The sequence below is a fragment of the Simochromis diagramma genome, unplaced genomic scaffold, assembly GCF_900408965.1.
Source record: "Simochromis diagramma unplaced genomic scaffold, fSimDia1.1 OVJJ01000602.1, whole genome shotgun sequence".
NCBI classification, from domain to species: Eukaryota; Metazoa; Chordata; class Actinopteri; order Cichliformes; family Cichlidae; genus Simochromis; species Simochromis diagramma.
The window spans coordinates 10,601,455-10,616,671 of NW_024387040.1; the positions used below are offsets into that span (position 1 = coordinate 10,601,455).

The following is a 15,217-nucleotide window of genomic DNA, read 5'->3' on the forward strand; positions in this document are numbered from 1 at the left end:
TAAAAGCGTACAACAGCCCAAAACTGCGCTTTAGGAACATTTAAGTACAGCATTTCTACCTATTTTCAATAGCTCGCTCATTTTAAACATTTTTGCACACATGGAGTTTGCCAACTGTACACGAAGAAGACAGAAAAGAATCACAGTCCAAGGAATCTACTCCTCATTACTACCAGGTGCGACTTCAACAGATTTATGCCCGTCCAGTTAGAAGTGAGGACACATAATCGCTGATATATTCGGAGAACAGAAGCCCACTGAAAAAAAGAGAGCGGTTTAACCACATGTTACAATGTTTCTATGAATAGCAGCCGTACAGGTCATTGGATATGCAGAAGTACAGACACGGGACAAAACCAGTTGTCTGCTGTTGCCAGTTGACTTCGTATTCTTAATACATGTTAAATTCCTTTCTAAATGCACATCGCCAGTAGGTCTTCAGGATTTAGTTGAACATTGCACCAATGAGTTTTGTCTCAAACATTTCTTTTGGAATGTGAAAAAAAAGTTAAATTTCCTCCCTTTGTTAGAATGCAAATATTTCTAATTCTTTACAGACTACTCACATTTGTGCTATATTGGTAACCGTGTTGGCTTCCGCGCAGAAAAAGCACTACTGTGCTCAGCAGCAACCAAGAGATTTCTCACTGCCGAGTTTCCATTCCACATCGGTCTTCCACTCCTACATTTTCACGCCAAATGTCACTCTTATTGTACAAAACCTAATTTACACCAAAGAAAAAAAATAAAGCAAAAACTAAATTGTGGTTTAGAGAGAATGCATTTGAGAGCTGAATCATATGCGACACCAAAGCTATTTTTTTTTCTTTATTTTTTAAATGTGTGGAGTCTTACAAAACATCAAGAGTGCATTATGTACTTTAACAATGTTTGATTGGCTCACATGGTACCAATCAACTGGGCTCTTGGCTGTCTGAGGTCAGATGTCAGACCTCAGATCTTTACAGCCAGTAATCTCTGCCACGCTGGAATGCATAGTAAGTGACATTTAAGCATCCTGCAGGAGATGGATGCGATTATAAACTCTGAATTACTCAAACACAGCCTTCTGCAGTTACACATTAGCATCTCTAACTGATAACGGAAAACAAATACCCGTTATTATGGTCCATATTTATGGCTGATTTAACCCGTGAGAGTTTTCATAAAGGCTGTGGATGCACGTTTAGATCAGCTGTGCCTGTTGTCCACCCTGTGTTGAAACGTGTCTACAAGGGGTGGTGGGTAAGAGGAGGCGGAGGGACTTTAATTTATTTCAAGAATAGATTCAGATTTGGCTACAGTCAGGGCAGAACGTGCTAAATCAGCAACACTGAAGCCGTCCTTTGGCATAGCTGCACTTTGGGAGAAAGTGGCCAAAGCTCTGCTGGTGTCGCCCACAGCTGTACTCGAGTGAGCTGAATGGTCATTTTCAGCCTCTGTGGTGGCCGAGCAGCTGGGAGAAAGTGGGACAGAGGTGATGTCCTCGAGCTTGTTGTATAGCATCCTCATTGTCTCAGGGATGGACATACAGCTGAGTGGAGAAAAACAAAACAACTGAAAGTTCCTAGAAGGAGTGGAGCTAAAATTCAGTACGGCAACAAGACAAATCCCCTCCTCTTACAACCCAGTTGTTGAAACAGTCTGCTACCAGATATCTATATTCTTAATAAAAGCATGCAGGAACTTTAAACAGAAAGCAAATCACAGGTAAATAAATGTGCAAGGTCACAATGTGTTAGTAGAGACGTCAGTGGGACACAGGCGCTGTAAAGGTTAAGTGCAGCAGCTCGGTGGGAGAATGTAAACGCAGAGGAATCGGGAGAATGTGATGAAGACACATACTGAAGAGAGTTTAATCTATAGTTGTAACACAAACAGCAAGGAAGCTGCTGGTATGTTAGCCAAGCATTGTGTTGAACACACAGTTTAACCTCTTAATTAAGAGCATCTTTTTTGTTGGCGTGTGTAGCATGTTTGTAAATGTAGGATGAGTACTAGTGGTTGAGAAAGAGTTACTGTAATTCTACCATGTAATGATCATGTAATCATGTGTTCACATTTGTTATGCTAGTTAAAGCTGTAAAGTTTAGACACTGTTCAGGTAGCTGATGAATGAATCAGCATAATAAACTACATTGAGTTACTCTGCTGCACACAGATCTTCATAATGCAGAATTTCTGTACATTGTTACACACACTTGAGTGAGTAAATAATAATCACATTTACACCAACATTTGCATGTAAGCATGGTTCTTAAAGACAGAAAACATACCTCATGATGACAGAGGAGAGGTATTCATTAATGGAAGGATCACGTGTATTTGCTCCAAATAAGCTGCAGGTAATCTGGTGAGGTTTCGATACATTCACCAGCACTGTGGGCACAAATCAGTTTAAATTACACACCACATTCCTTTAACTTGTTCATTTTCCCCAAACTGATGTTACAACCAGGTTTTTTTACTTGATTTGCCCATCTACCACCATGTTTATAGCCAAAAAACGAACCCTGCAGGAAATATGATGACGTTCAAGAAACCAGGCTGAGATTATTTGTACTTTGTGGCATGACACTTCGTCCTGCTGGAAGGAGTCATCAGGAGGTGGGTACACTGGTGGACATTGCTAGCAGCAACACTCAAGAAGGCTGTGACATTTAAATGATTCTAAGGGGACCACAGTGTGTCAAGAAAATCTCCTTCACTACTCCACTACCACCCCCACCACCCTGAAACTGGAAATCAGAGCCATGCATTCAAGTTGTTGTTTTCTAACCCTACCATCTGAATGTCACAGAAGAAATAGACCAGGCAAACTCAGGCCAGGCAATGTTTTTACAATCTTCCATTGTCCAAATTTGATGAGATTGTGCAACTTTAGCTTTCCGGGAGCAGCACCCGATGCATCATCTGCTACTTTAGCCCACCTGCTTCAAGGTGTTCTGCATTCAGAGATGCACTTCTGCATATCTTGGTTGCAACAACTGGCTATTTGAGCTACCATTGCTTTCCTATCAGTTCAAACCACTCTGGCTATTCTCCTCTGACCTCAACAAGGGGTTTTCACCCAGAGAACTTCCACTCACTGCAGTCTTTTCCCAGACCATCCTCTGCAAAACTTAGAGATTTTGCACCCTGACACCAAGACAAATTTCCTTATTTGTGTACAAACCTAGCCATAAACATGATTCTGACTGTGGTGATGTCAAAAACTCCCAGTAGATCAGCAGTTTATACTCAGACCAGCCCAATTGGTTCTACCATGCCAAATGAAAAGTCACTTAAACCATATTTCTTCCCCATTCTGATGTTCAGTTTGAGCTTCAGCAGGTTGTCTTGACCATGTCTTTATACCTATATGCATTTGATTATTTATTTTTATAGGTAAAAAAATATATATATTAAAAAGGATAAACTTTTAAAACAGCTATTTTTTTCCCAAATTTGAAATGAACTTAATGCTCACAAACACCCAGGGAGTCAGCGTCAGGTGGCTGGAAGGTCACAGAAAAGCTGCTGTCAGACTCTGGAAGGACTTCGAAATGCAGGCCACAAACTGAACCTGGTAAGATGCATAAATGAAGCATTACATATTTTAAGCACAACAATGTTTGCTGCCCACTTTACACCATCTGTGTGTCGACCGATTTTGTAATGTAAAAACACTCCTACCTGGACTGGCACAGTGAAATATGAAACAGCTCCTCAGCAGGGTGTTAATGGCACACTGGTGGCGCAGCAGCTCCAGCAGGGCTGGGACATGACCAGGGTGGGTGAAGGGAACACTGTCCACCACAGCCCCCCTGTGGGCAGGCACATCCCATGCAGCTCCAGGGAATACATAACTATGCATCACACCACCAGGAAGAGTCTAGATGGATAAACATTGATCTTTTTTTTTTTTTTTTTTTTTTTTTTTTTTTTTTAAATGCATAAATTACATATTAAATACTAACCCCTCTTTTACCTTTTCCACTTATAATAAATAGTATCCTCATACCACTGTAAAAATCATGTTGCTTTCGCATGTCATCTCCCAGGAGCTGCTTGCGCTTAATGAATCTCTCATGAGAAGCTTGGGTAAGGGTGCCCACTGCAGGTCAAAATCTGGTACAGTCACATGTAGGAAATAATCAGAGACAGAGCAGCAGTAATGAGCAGGCTTTTTGTTTCATGTCCATTTCACACAATACTCATGAAAGCCTCCCTGACCTGTAATTTGGCTGAGCTTCTTTACAAAAGACGGCATCACGGGCATAGCTGGCTGCAGTTTAAGCAGGAAACAGGCAGGCAGCATTTCATTTGGCACCTCATTCAGCGGAACAAACACAGGATAACTGCTCCAGGACACAATTGTACTCCATTAACACCAACGCTAGTGACAGTCAGACTCACTCATAAATGGAAAATGAAACGTGTCCCGCTGGGTGAGAGATTAAAAATCAGAAAGCAGGCCGATACCCCTGAGGATCCAGCTGGGGAGGCTGAGGGACCACAGATGCCATCTGAAGCTTGTGGGTCACATTGCTGACAACTACAGTAACCTGGGCGGCTTGAACAACTGGATTCAAGTCTGTCATTTGAGGAAAATCTATTACTTTTAACATCTCCGATGACACCTGTATTGAATGAACTGAATGAAAGAACGCAATTTATCACGTTTTTAACTCAGAAGCTTACCTGACACCAAAGTTTTCGTTCCATTGGTCGGAGGAATAAAGAACCGCATGGTGAAAGGACAATCTAGAACAGGGATGTCAAACTCATTTTACACCATGGGCCAAATTCAGCCTAGTTTCCTCTTAATTAGGCCAGACCAGTGACACTTCCCTTTCTGTCAGTGTAAACACATTTAACTTCAATTTTAATGACTTTTCTATAATAGACAGTGAAAACTTTTACATCACCTAATTGTTTATCCATTACTTTGTGTGGTGTGGTTGACTGTGGGGGAGGTGTTTATCAGAAGGAAAGTTGTAAAACTTGTGAAAATAAAGTTTTACATCTTTCACATTTTCCAAAGCCATCCAGTGGGCCGGATTGGAGTCATTACTGGGCCAATTCTGGCCCCCGCACCTTATATTTGACACTCTTGATCTAGAATTTAATTTGAATAATTGAAATACAACCAATTCAATATACAAGTGTAACTATACCTTCTTTTCCCATGATTAAATCCCCAATCCTGCCATTGTTTATCAAGTCCATTTCAGGGTCAGAATACTTTTGTTCCCTGAAAAGAGGGAAAAAAAGAAACAAACAAAAAAACTGCAGTTTATATGAAGAGCTACAATTATTTACTCTCCTGATCATTTCATATACATGCGTTTTAGTTTATGAAATTTAAATTGAAGCACTGAACAGCGATTCATTTTGTTTTAAGCAGACAGACTTTTGGAAAGTTGTTGCTTTGTCACACACCTTGGCAAATGAGCGATTTTCCATAAGTCTTTCCCAAGACACTGTAGAGATGCCAACAATTTTAATTTAATTTCACTGGAAAAGAAAAAAGGGAACACATGGCTAAATGATCACAAGAGCCTCAGATTTATAAAAGCTAAAGAATATTTGACAAGCTGAGGTAGGCACTTGTCTCCAGGGATGTTGTACTGGGCAAAGAGGCCTTGTAACTTCAGGGAGAAGGCGGCAAAGTTTTTGGACCTGGGCACCCAGAAAGCAGCACAATCAGCAAATAGAGCTAAAACCATTAGTGCTGTCATTATGCTCTTAAAAAAAATTTAGTGGATAATGGCACTGCTTACTGCAAGCAAAATGTAAATTTAAAAGCAATCCATTCCCTTACCTTAGCAGCTGAAGCAGGGATTCACTGGGCTAAGAGACAGTTTTATTTTATCAGCATGATTAGCAAAAGGTGAGAAGTTCTAATGACTTTCTGGAAACAGCACAGTCCACTTACAACAGGGGATTCTCCATGAGGGACCACCTTCACCTCCTCCACTTCACCACATGGCAACAACAATACCTCAACGTAGAATAAATCAGCTGATAAATAGCACGTGGCCTCAGCAAAGTGAAAACTCATCCTTGGGAGAAAAGATTCATATGGATAACAAGGTGTCATCACAGTAGATTAATAGAAAAACAGATGAGGAAAGATATGAGTCTCAAAAGCAAAAACAAAGCCACAGAGGTCAGTTTTATACCCTTGTTGTTTTGCGATAATCTCCAGGCGGAGCTTTGTGGTGTTGATGGTGCACACTGAAACATAACGAGATTCATTTTACTTATGTAAAGTAAAAATACTTAAAAAAAAAAAAAAAAAAAAAAACACATGTTACTCACATACCGTTTGATTCTTCCTGGAGTTTTTCCAGGGATCTTTCCAGTGGCTTACGGGATCTGGATTCATCTCTGGATTTCTCCTATTATAGGAACAAAGGCGAGAGACAAAGAAAACAACAATGGACTGTTTGTATGGCAAAAGCAAAGTCTTGTGCAAACAGCCTTTGGTCCTGTCTGCCCATCTCACCATGCAACACAAACTGCATGACACCATCTCAAGGAAAACACTGACATTTGCATGCTCATCATACTGGGATGTGTGTGTTTAATGAAACAAATGTTTTGGAACTAGGAGTTTGAAATTATTGTACTTTTTTTTGAAGAAGAAGAACCCCACTTCTTCACAAGTTCTCTTTAAGATCACTGCTGGAAGAGAAATTGATAACTAGCCCCAGATGCCTTATCCCTTTGGACCACACATCACTTCAGACCACCAAGTAATCACATTTCTTCAACACACTCCAGAGACTGACCACTGCCAAGCTCCACTCCACATTAATCCAAAAGTATTATCTACCCTGCTGCTCCACCCATGACAAATCTAAAGAAAACTAACCAACCCTCTCTTCTCACAGAGGCCCAGCATACAGATAGAACAATAATAATAGTGACTGCACAGAGTACAGCCCTTTTGCCTCATGTCAGTGCTTGAACTCTCAAACCTCTAACCAAATAATATACATGTACAAGAGGGACATCCTCTATTTAAGAATCGATAAATAGTGCAAAGGAAAATTAATTAAGCCAGCAGTAGTGCATGTCTGGCCAAAAGGGATGGTGTTAAATAGTGGAATCAAAGCCAATGCCATAAAGATAACCAACAACCCACAGTCAAACTACTTTGTTTTGATTTGAAGGCTGTGCTCCATACACTGTACCAGGTGCTTGATAAGTAAATCCAAGTAGCTTAAGTGATACCAGTCAATGCAAAAAAAGAGAAGAAGAAAAAAAGACCGCTGATCAAAAAAAACAAAGCTGTGTGTGTTCTAGGATGAATGATCTCATTCTGAGTGGATAGCCACACCAGTTCACACCACATTATCATATTAGCAGAGCCATGCACTAACCAGCCACATAACGCAACGTACCCCCTTTAAACCCCAAACAAAACAAAGGAGGGGGTCTTAGTTTAAATTAGAAATAAAAATGAGTAATCTCTTTTGCGTAAAATTAGTTTTTTTTTTTTTTTTTTTTTTTAAACCTAACCATATAACTAAAATGATTCAATTAGACCATTTGAGTAGAGGCATTTTCATTTTTATTTAATGAAGTCTGCCTCACCATACACCTTCGGACAAGCTGAAAAGTGTCAGCCCAACTCTTCTCTGCAAACTTCAAACGCAGCTCTGGAATTGTGACCCTGTCCATCATCACTAAAGCGTCGAAAAACAGGAGATTGATGGGAAAAATTAAAATTAAACTTTCTTCCCATTTTAAGATGTTTTATTTACATTTGCGCATTTTTTATTTTTATTTTTTACTTAAATTATGTGTTTATTTAGTGAGAACACTATATTCAAACCAACATACCTGGCATGTGGAGGTCTCTTCACTCTTCTCCTTTTGAACAAACCTGCCACTATTTATGCGGATTAGCCAGTTAATCAGTTATGTGGTACCTTTCATCCGCTGTTCCTAATCTGCATTGTACTGTATGCTCAACTGCGAGGGTAATTATCTGATATGTCCATACCCGGGGGCTATATTTTTTTTTTTTTGTCTGAAAGAAAATATGACACTCACACACTAAAGTCAAAGTGAGACGCTGTGTGCTTCTCCCAGGCAGGCGGGCGTTGTCAGTCGGAGCCAAGCCCACAGGACGTGCAGTCAGTCTGCTGCTAACAGCTACCAGCCCGGTCTCTGGAGTTAGCCAGAAAGCTAGCCATGAGCTAACAAGTAGCTAGCTCAGTCGTTTCGTTTCGCCACCTTAAATTCCGCTTCATCGGACCTTTTGCCAAGGTGAGTGCTGTTTATTTTTGGATTTGTGTTAATACAAGACATGGTACTGGTGCAACGGACCCTGCTTGTCTTTCAGTTTTATTAGCGTCGCATCATTTAGTTATGATTAGCTGCTCGCTAGCCGTTTTTTCCCCTTTACCCCCCCTTCTGTGTGTCCACACTCGTCCTCGCTAACGAGGAAGCTACTGAGTTTGGAAGCAACGAGCGAACATCTGTTGCAGAATATCCGCTTTTAGAGACGTGTCTTTCAGATGTTATCTTCATCCTGAAATGTTACTTTGATGTCAGGTGGCATTTACCTGCCCGGTAGCATAGTTAGCTTGTTAGCCACATTGCCCAGCAGTTAACCAGCTAAGTTGCTAATAAGTTAACGTTGTTGTTAGGGACGTGTATACTGACATTTGCTGTGCTAGTTTCTTTTATTGTAATAGTTGGTTAAATAGTTGATTTCTCAGTTCATGTTATGTATAGTTTTTTTGTGTATAGTATTTTGTTTTTTGTATTCTTGGTGTGCTTATGGTGTGGCGTCTTGTTTGTTTCTTATTTGCTAAATAATGACTCGCTGACTAATTTGTCTAACTGGTGTATTGACTTTCCACCCACATTTGTGCTGATGATTGTAAACTGAAGGCATAGTATTGTCTCTACAGTCTCCCTGTCTTTACATAAGGTGACTTGGGTTTGTTTAGAAATTGTTGTTAAAAGCCTCTCCAAGCCCAGAACGACTGACTCGTTAATAGTTCCCTTTTCACTTCCACTCAAAACAACTTGCTAAGAGATGTTTGCAGCTTTAAAAGATGAAAGTAAAGCAACATCCCTTCAATTCTTTATAGTACTATTGACTTGCAGTAAATAAACCTTTTATGTTAATTTGTGTAGTGACGAATTGGCTGCAACCCCATGCTTATCCCTGATCCCCCCCCACCCACAAAAAAGGGTTTGTGTTGGCCTTTAGGAAAGGGCTTGAGCACACATTTCTGGACAGTATGCATTTTCCACAGTGTTCTTGGACAGTCCAGTATGGAAAAGAGGCCACTCAATGGCTTTATCATGTGTCACATTTTATTCACTGTTGTCAAAGACATATAAAGTACTGCCAGCTTTTCAAAACTTGTCTCCCTTTTCTTAGGGCAGGTTCACTTAAAACTGTTCTATTAGTGGAATTTGTGCGCTTTATTTGTAGTTAACGTTACCTTTTCTGTGCTATTGACAAGCAGTATTTGGTCCTCAGGCTCCAATATGTATTTGTAGTGACACTTGGCTGCCAAAAGTACTGCACCCACAAGGCGCCTTTCTGAATTGGTATTTGTGTTTCGGTATTTTAGCAACACGCAAAAGAGGTTTAAGATTATATTAAATGTACCCTTTTGCTATGTTGTAGATTGGCCAGTGCATCTGTGATGTCAGGGTCATGTTTCGACCAGTTTGTTTGGTATAACCTTAACAACTGTTTTTACACAGGAATTAAAGAGTTAGTTTCTTGGGAGAAGTTAGGAATCCCCTTGCTGGACTAGGCCTAAAACTGACTCAAACAACATATTCATAAATCTTTGTGTACCTTCAGACATCTGAGAGGGAAAAATTAATAAATAAAATCGATTAGTAAATGTCTTTGCATGGACAAGCAAATTATTTCTTGTCTCTTGTATGAGGAAATTATGCCAGGGGTAATATTTCTACCAGTAGTAACTTGCACTTCTATTGCTTTCTCCAGCTTGTGTTTCACAACTAACCAAGATGTAAAAACAAAATGTACAGCTGGAAATTAGAGCCAGGTTTACAATTTGTGTGATCTGATTTCTGTTACTTCTGAATACTTATGGCCTGAATTGTTAACAGGTCAAGTGGTATTGCGGTCGCGTTTGTAAAGAGGAAAGTAATACTGCTTAAGGCAGTAAGGGATAGGTGCTATTTGCACAGGCAAATGGCTTCAGAGCAGAATTTATAATGAAAATAAATTTGCATTTCTAATGCGTCAGTCTTGTGTCATGACAATGTTTCCTGTATTCTTGTTAAGCTACAGAGAATCATTCTTTTGTACGACGTCTGAAGTCTAATCGTAGTTTCTGCTTTTTAAGCCTTTTATTGGTTTGGGATTTATTACCATGATGACTGTGCAATCAAAATGCAGAAATGGAACCTGGAGGCACTGGAAAATATGATGCAACATCTTTCTCTTTTTTTTTTTCTTTTTCTTTTTTAAATTCTCCACAGGAACTATCATTCAGCCCTTTGTTGGACCTGCAGTCTTTGGATCTGATTTTTGCAGTCCTCACATTTCACAATCCCTTCCCGCCATCTTGCACTTTCTCCCTTTGATACTTGCATCTCTCGGTACACAGAGCCATGGCAGCTGCAAAGCCAAAAGGGCAGAACTCTCTAGCCCTTCACAAAGTGATAATGGTTGGCAGTGGAGGAGTGGGCAAATCAGCTCTTACACTCCAGTTCATGTATGATGAGGTGAGCTGCTCACATCACAGTACTCAACTGAAATTCCGGTTTTAATATAAAAAACAAACAAAAAAAACCTCTGGCATAATGGATCTCTTTCTGTTTTCTAGTTTGTTGAAGACTACGAGCCCACTAAAGCAGACAGTTACAGGAAGAAAGTGGTGCTGGATGGAGAGGAGGTGCAAATTGACATCCTTGATACAGCCGGGCAAGAGGACTACGCAGCCATCCGGGATAACTACTTCCGAAGTGGCGAGGGTTTCCTCTGCGTATTTTCCATCACAGAGCTGGAGTCTTTTGCAGCAACAGTAGACTTCAGGTGCAGCCACTTAGATTCTTTTAATGAAGCACTTACCCATCCATTAGGATGTAATTAAGCTATTCTTCTTCCTTTGCTTTTTTGATACTTCATCACAACTCAAGGTTTTTCTTCCATCAGGTTGACTTGACTCATATGAGTAAGGATTTTGTGCATTTACCATGCAGCGCTCTGTTTATTTACATAATTCACGGCTGAATGAGATTTCCTGTTTTTTTTTTTTTTTTTTTGCAGAGAGCAGATTCTGCGAGTGAAGGAGGATGAGAATGTGCCCTTTCTCCTGGTTGGTAATAAGTCAGACTTGGACGACCGACGGCAGGTTAGCGCAGATGAGGCAAAGGCACGTGCAGAGCAGTGGGGCGTGTGCTACGTGGAGACTTCGGCCAAAACTCGTGCCAATGTTGACAAGGTTTGTTTAACTTGCTGAACATAATAATTCCTTCCTATGCTGACACCAAGCAAAACAGACACATAAACACAGAAATGTGAACACTTGTGTTTTTTATGTTCTCCTGTTAACAGGTTTTTTTCGACCTAATGAGAGAGATCCGGGCAAGAAAAATGGAGGACAGCAAAGAGAAAAACGGGAAGAAGAAAAGTAAAAGTTTGGCCAAGAGAATTAGAGAGAGATGCTGTATTTTATAGTCGTTAGAGGGAGCAGGCTCGCTGCTTATGTACATACGCATTTCTCAGACTTTTGCTTTTTTTTTTTTTTTTTTAAATTTTAATTTAATTTAATATTTTGTGCCCATACCTGACCATGACCTTCTGTTCCTGGTTAACAGGACATCTGACCATGTGTCAGGAAGTAGTAAGGTGGCGCTTCATACACCATTTATAGCTCTAACTTTTTATGTGCTGACACTCCAAATAATTTATGTACTCTCTCTCTCTTTCTCACTCTGCCCACATTACAGAGTGTAATAATTCAGTGGTGTTTTTAATTTAGACCTAAGCTTGAGAGGCTAAGTCCTGAAATGTTCCAAAACTTTTCATTGTAAAGTCTGACGTGTGTGTGTGTGTGTGTAACACACATATTAAGAGAGCTGTGCAGTGCAAGTTTAAAAAAAGATTTAAATGAAAGTCTAAGCGCCAAGGTTTAAACAGGGAAGATGTAACTGGAGCTCAGTACTGGAAAGCCCCAATCCCTTTTAATTAATCCACCATCTTTGGTAAGAAGGGTTAGTTAACAGACTCGGCAGTGTAGCGTCAACCCAGAGTTCATCAAGAGCCACAGAGGAGATGAACATTGCACTGAGCCTATGAAACATTTCAATTAGAAAAAAAAGTTTCATTATCAAAGCTCGAGACAAAATTTGATGCCATTCCTATTTGTCGTTTTACACCTCAGTTTTACTACGTTGTACAGTTATGTATACTTCTTTTTAGTCGTGACGTCAAACATTTCCCTTCTTCTTCTCCTCTATCATATCACCCAGTGTAAGATAAGCGCACTAATGTTTCCACTAATCTCTCCCCTTACCCCACAGACTTTTGAGTCTTCTCAAATGCACAATGGACATTAATCGTTACCCTTGAATCTGTGAGGGATTTTGCAACACTTGAACTCTTTTTCAATTCTAACATGTCAGAAGTTTTACCTCACTTGGCATTGTCTTTTTTGCGATAAAGGAATCCCTGGTGCTCAGATAAAAGGTGATTCCATAACACTACATCCCTTACATGCTGACACATCTTAATTTTAAAAACAAAGAAACACATTGTAACATGTAAAAAATGTCTTTTTTCATTTATAATTTTTCCTGACATTTAATCTGCAAACTTGTATCTCCTTTTTCCTTTTGTTAAATGGAAAAGTCCTTAATTGGAAAGCTGGGGTAAATTAATGAATAGATCATTTTTAAGGCATGAAATGAAAACGAGACTGCAGGCTGCATAGACGTGAGGTGATACTTGTCCAAAAAAAGTTTTAGTCGCCAAAGAAAAACGCTAGCTAGTACAAACAAGTGCCCACTTATTATTTGAAGTGAATGACAGCTTGCTGTAACGAGCATCAAAAGTAAGTACTACAGTCTTTGCAAAAGTCAAAAGGAGTGTCGGGAAGCGTCGAGATTTCGGTCTGATTCGCCTGGGGAAAGAAATGCAAGGTTATGAGGGCTTTAGTAATTCTTGTGCAGTGCGTCACTGTTGCCTCTCTGTCCATTGTGAATGTGAAACATCCCCTCATACTCATCCTGTTTGCCTGTAATCTTAGACTGCCAATGATTTGCAGAGTTTAGAGGTCACTGGCGTTCTACTTTGCTACGTTTTGTGCAAGGCTACCCTGTGTTACAGTGCTGTAGTAACATGCCGAATGTGTTCATTTTATCTTGTAGATGGCATTTTAGAGGCAAAGGTTGAAACAGTGTATAGAAATTGGCAAATTGAGAATGCATAGACCAAAATACACTGTGAAAACTGCCCCTTGTTTCTTAATTTATGACTGAGCCTTTTCTTTTCTTTTCTTGTGAACAATATAATTTATTTTTAGTAACTTATTATTTGTTTTTAATATTTCAGTAAAGTTAAACAGCCACATTGAGGTTGTTGCCATTTTTCTCTCTGATTCACTACCAATCGTTAACTTAATAAGCTGCTCACCATTTACACTAAAAGATTGCCACAACCAATAACGTGCCCAACACTGGAGTCTATGCAAAATGTTTGCTGTAATTGCAAAGAGGAAATGTGAAACTTGGAAACAGTTTAAAACACTGACTGGGTCTAGAAACTATTGAGAACTAGAAGCACTTGAGCTGGAGCGCCATTTAGAGATCTGACTGCAGTTTGGAAAAAAGTGTGTCATCCAACAGCTATGAAGCTTTCTTTTGTCTGTTTGTTTGTCCTTTTTAATGTGCGTTTATCATGCAACTCATGTTTACAGCAAAGCACATAGTAGGAGGAGTTGGACTTTAAAACAGTAACGTGAGGTGGCATCAAACTGATCGGTAAGCAGTTTAGTCTAATATATGTCCTAAGGGCTAAACTCCAGTACACCACATAATGATTGAAACGCCCTGAAAGTTAAAGTGGCACGCACAGAAACTGGAATGAGCATAAAGATCCCAGTTTATTATTACTCTCCTTCTTTAGCTTGAGATTATTACATTAACCGCATTGTGTCTTCATTGTTGAGGATTACAGAAGCTGCCCTACATAAAGTGACTACCGTAATGCTTGCATACTATAACACTGGCTAAACAAAGTCTTTCTTGTTTCAGTTGTTTGTTGTGGGTTTTTGTTTATTCAAGCAGACATCATTCATAATCATTCTACTGCTGTTACTTTGTTTCCACATATTAATTTAATAGACTTGATAGCCCGAAAAATTTCAGTGAAATACTAAAACAGATGTTTGTGTGAACGCTATGAGCGAACTGTCCTACTGGGTATTCAGATAACTTGTTTTGCCTTTTCTATACCCTTGGAGTAAAAAAAGAAATCTATAGGTATCTATGTAATTGATTGGATGGTTGTATGTATGCCATCAGTTAAATGTTTCCTTCATGTTTACTTATTTTTAACATAACCACTAATGTAGCCTATCTGTTTGTGAATACAAGAGGTGATGCTTACATTTCAATTCATTTTTTTGTGAGTTTGGAAATGGCAAATAAAGTGGACATTACTAATAACACTTTGTGTATGTTCTGTGTGATACGTTTATTGTTTTTTGCACTGGACAGGTGAACTTTGAAGTGCTGTGTTAGAGATTACCCATGTTTATACATATATCTCCTTACCCTGATCTTTCTTAGAGGAAAAGCACTATCTTAAGGTCATAAAACAAGCTCTTGAAGTGTCTAGGTTCTTTCTAAGCTCCTTAGAAACTCATGAAGTCTTTCAGCAGGCCTGTATTGCCAGGAAAATGGCAAGACATGTCCATAAAAACACACCACAAAAAAACTTGCCAGAAAATGGAAAAGTAACATTTATTGGTGTCTTTGTTGGATAAATAACAATAAAAACAGGTAAATAAATATATTTGTCACAATTTCAGCTTGTGCATTTGGTTTAGAGAAAAAAGTAAAAAATTGCTTTAGCTTTTAGGTATCTTTCTCGTGTTACACCGTGTCTGCGATGAATGATGTTGTAATTTGTAAGGTATTTTAGTTTTGCATATAAATGTATCTATGCGCACACACAGAATTTGAAATGTTATTGTACAATAGTGAGCAAATT

General features: G+C 39.4%; 2 protein-coding genes across 5 annotated transcripts; one reads left to right on the top strand and one right to left on the bottom strand.

Moving 5' to 3' along the window:
• Positions 1-813: 813 nt before the first annotated feature.
• On the bottom strand, positions 814-8,156 carry zgc:111976 (uncharacterized protein LOC553663 homolog). Of its 3 annotated transcripts, XM_040043736.1 has the most exons (17): positions 7,837-7,954; positions 7,588-7,679; positions 6,311-6,386; positions 6,168-6,222; positions 5,921-6,047; positions 5,807-5,835; positions 5,593-5,664; positions 5,425-5,499; positions 5,160-5,236; positions 4,684-4,746; positions 4,465-4,576; positions 4,216-4,340; positions 4,004-4,110; positions 3,676-3,874; positions 3,470-3,565; positions 2,277-2,379; positions 814-1,534 (listed from the first exon to the last, which is right to left on the bottom strand). In XM_040043736.1, the coding sequence occupies exons 1-17, from the start codon at positions 7,841-7,843 to the stop codon at positions 1,267-1,269; spliced, it is 1,683 nt and encodes a 560-aa protein (XP_039899670.1). In that variant the 5' UTR covers positions 7,844-7,954; the 3' UTR covers positions 814-1,266. The 3 variants fall into 3 exon arrangements, with proteins under 3 accessions (XP_039899670.1, XP_039899672.1, XP_039899671.1); XM_040043738.1 differs by lacking the exons at positions 7,588-7,679; positions 7,837-7,954 and adding an exon at positions 8,050-8,156; XM_040043737.1 differs by lacking the exon at positions 7,588-7,679 and having other exon boundaries at positions 7,837-7,948.
• On the top strand, positions 8,152-14,670 carry ralaa (v-ral simian leukemia viral oncogene homolog Aa (ras related)). 2 transcript variants are annotated; one of them, XM_040043741.1, is made up of 5 exons: positions 8,152-8,265; positions 10,480-10,725; positions 10,827-11,035; positions 11,270-11,444; positions 11,558-14,670. In XM_040043741.1, the coding sequence occupies exons 2-5, from the start codon at positions 10,612-10,614 to the stop codon at positions 11,678-11,680; spliced, it is 621 nt and encodes a 206-aa protein (XP_039899675.1). In that variant the 5' UTR covers positions 8,152-8,265; positions 10,480-10,611; the 3' UTR covers positions 11,681-14,670. The 2 variants fall into 2 exon arrangements, with proteins under 2 accessions (XP_039899675.1, XP_039899676.1); XM_040043742.1 differs by having other exon boundaries at positions 10,608-10,725.
• Positions 14,671-15,217: the final 547 nt, after the last annotated feature.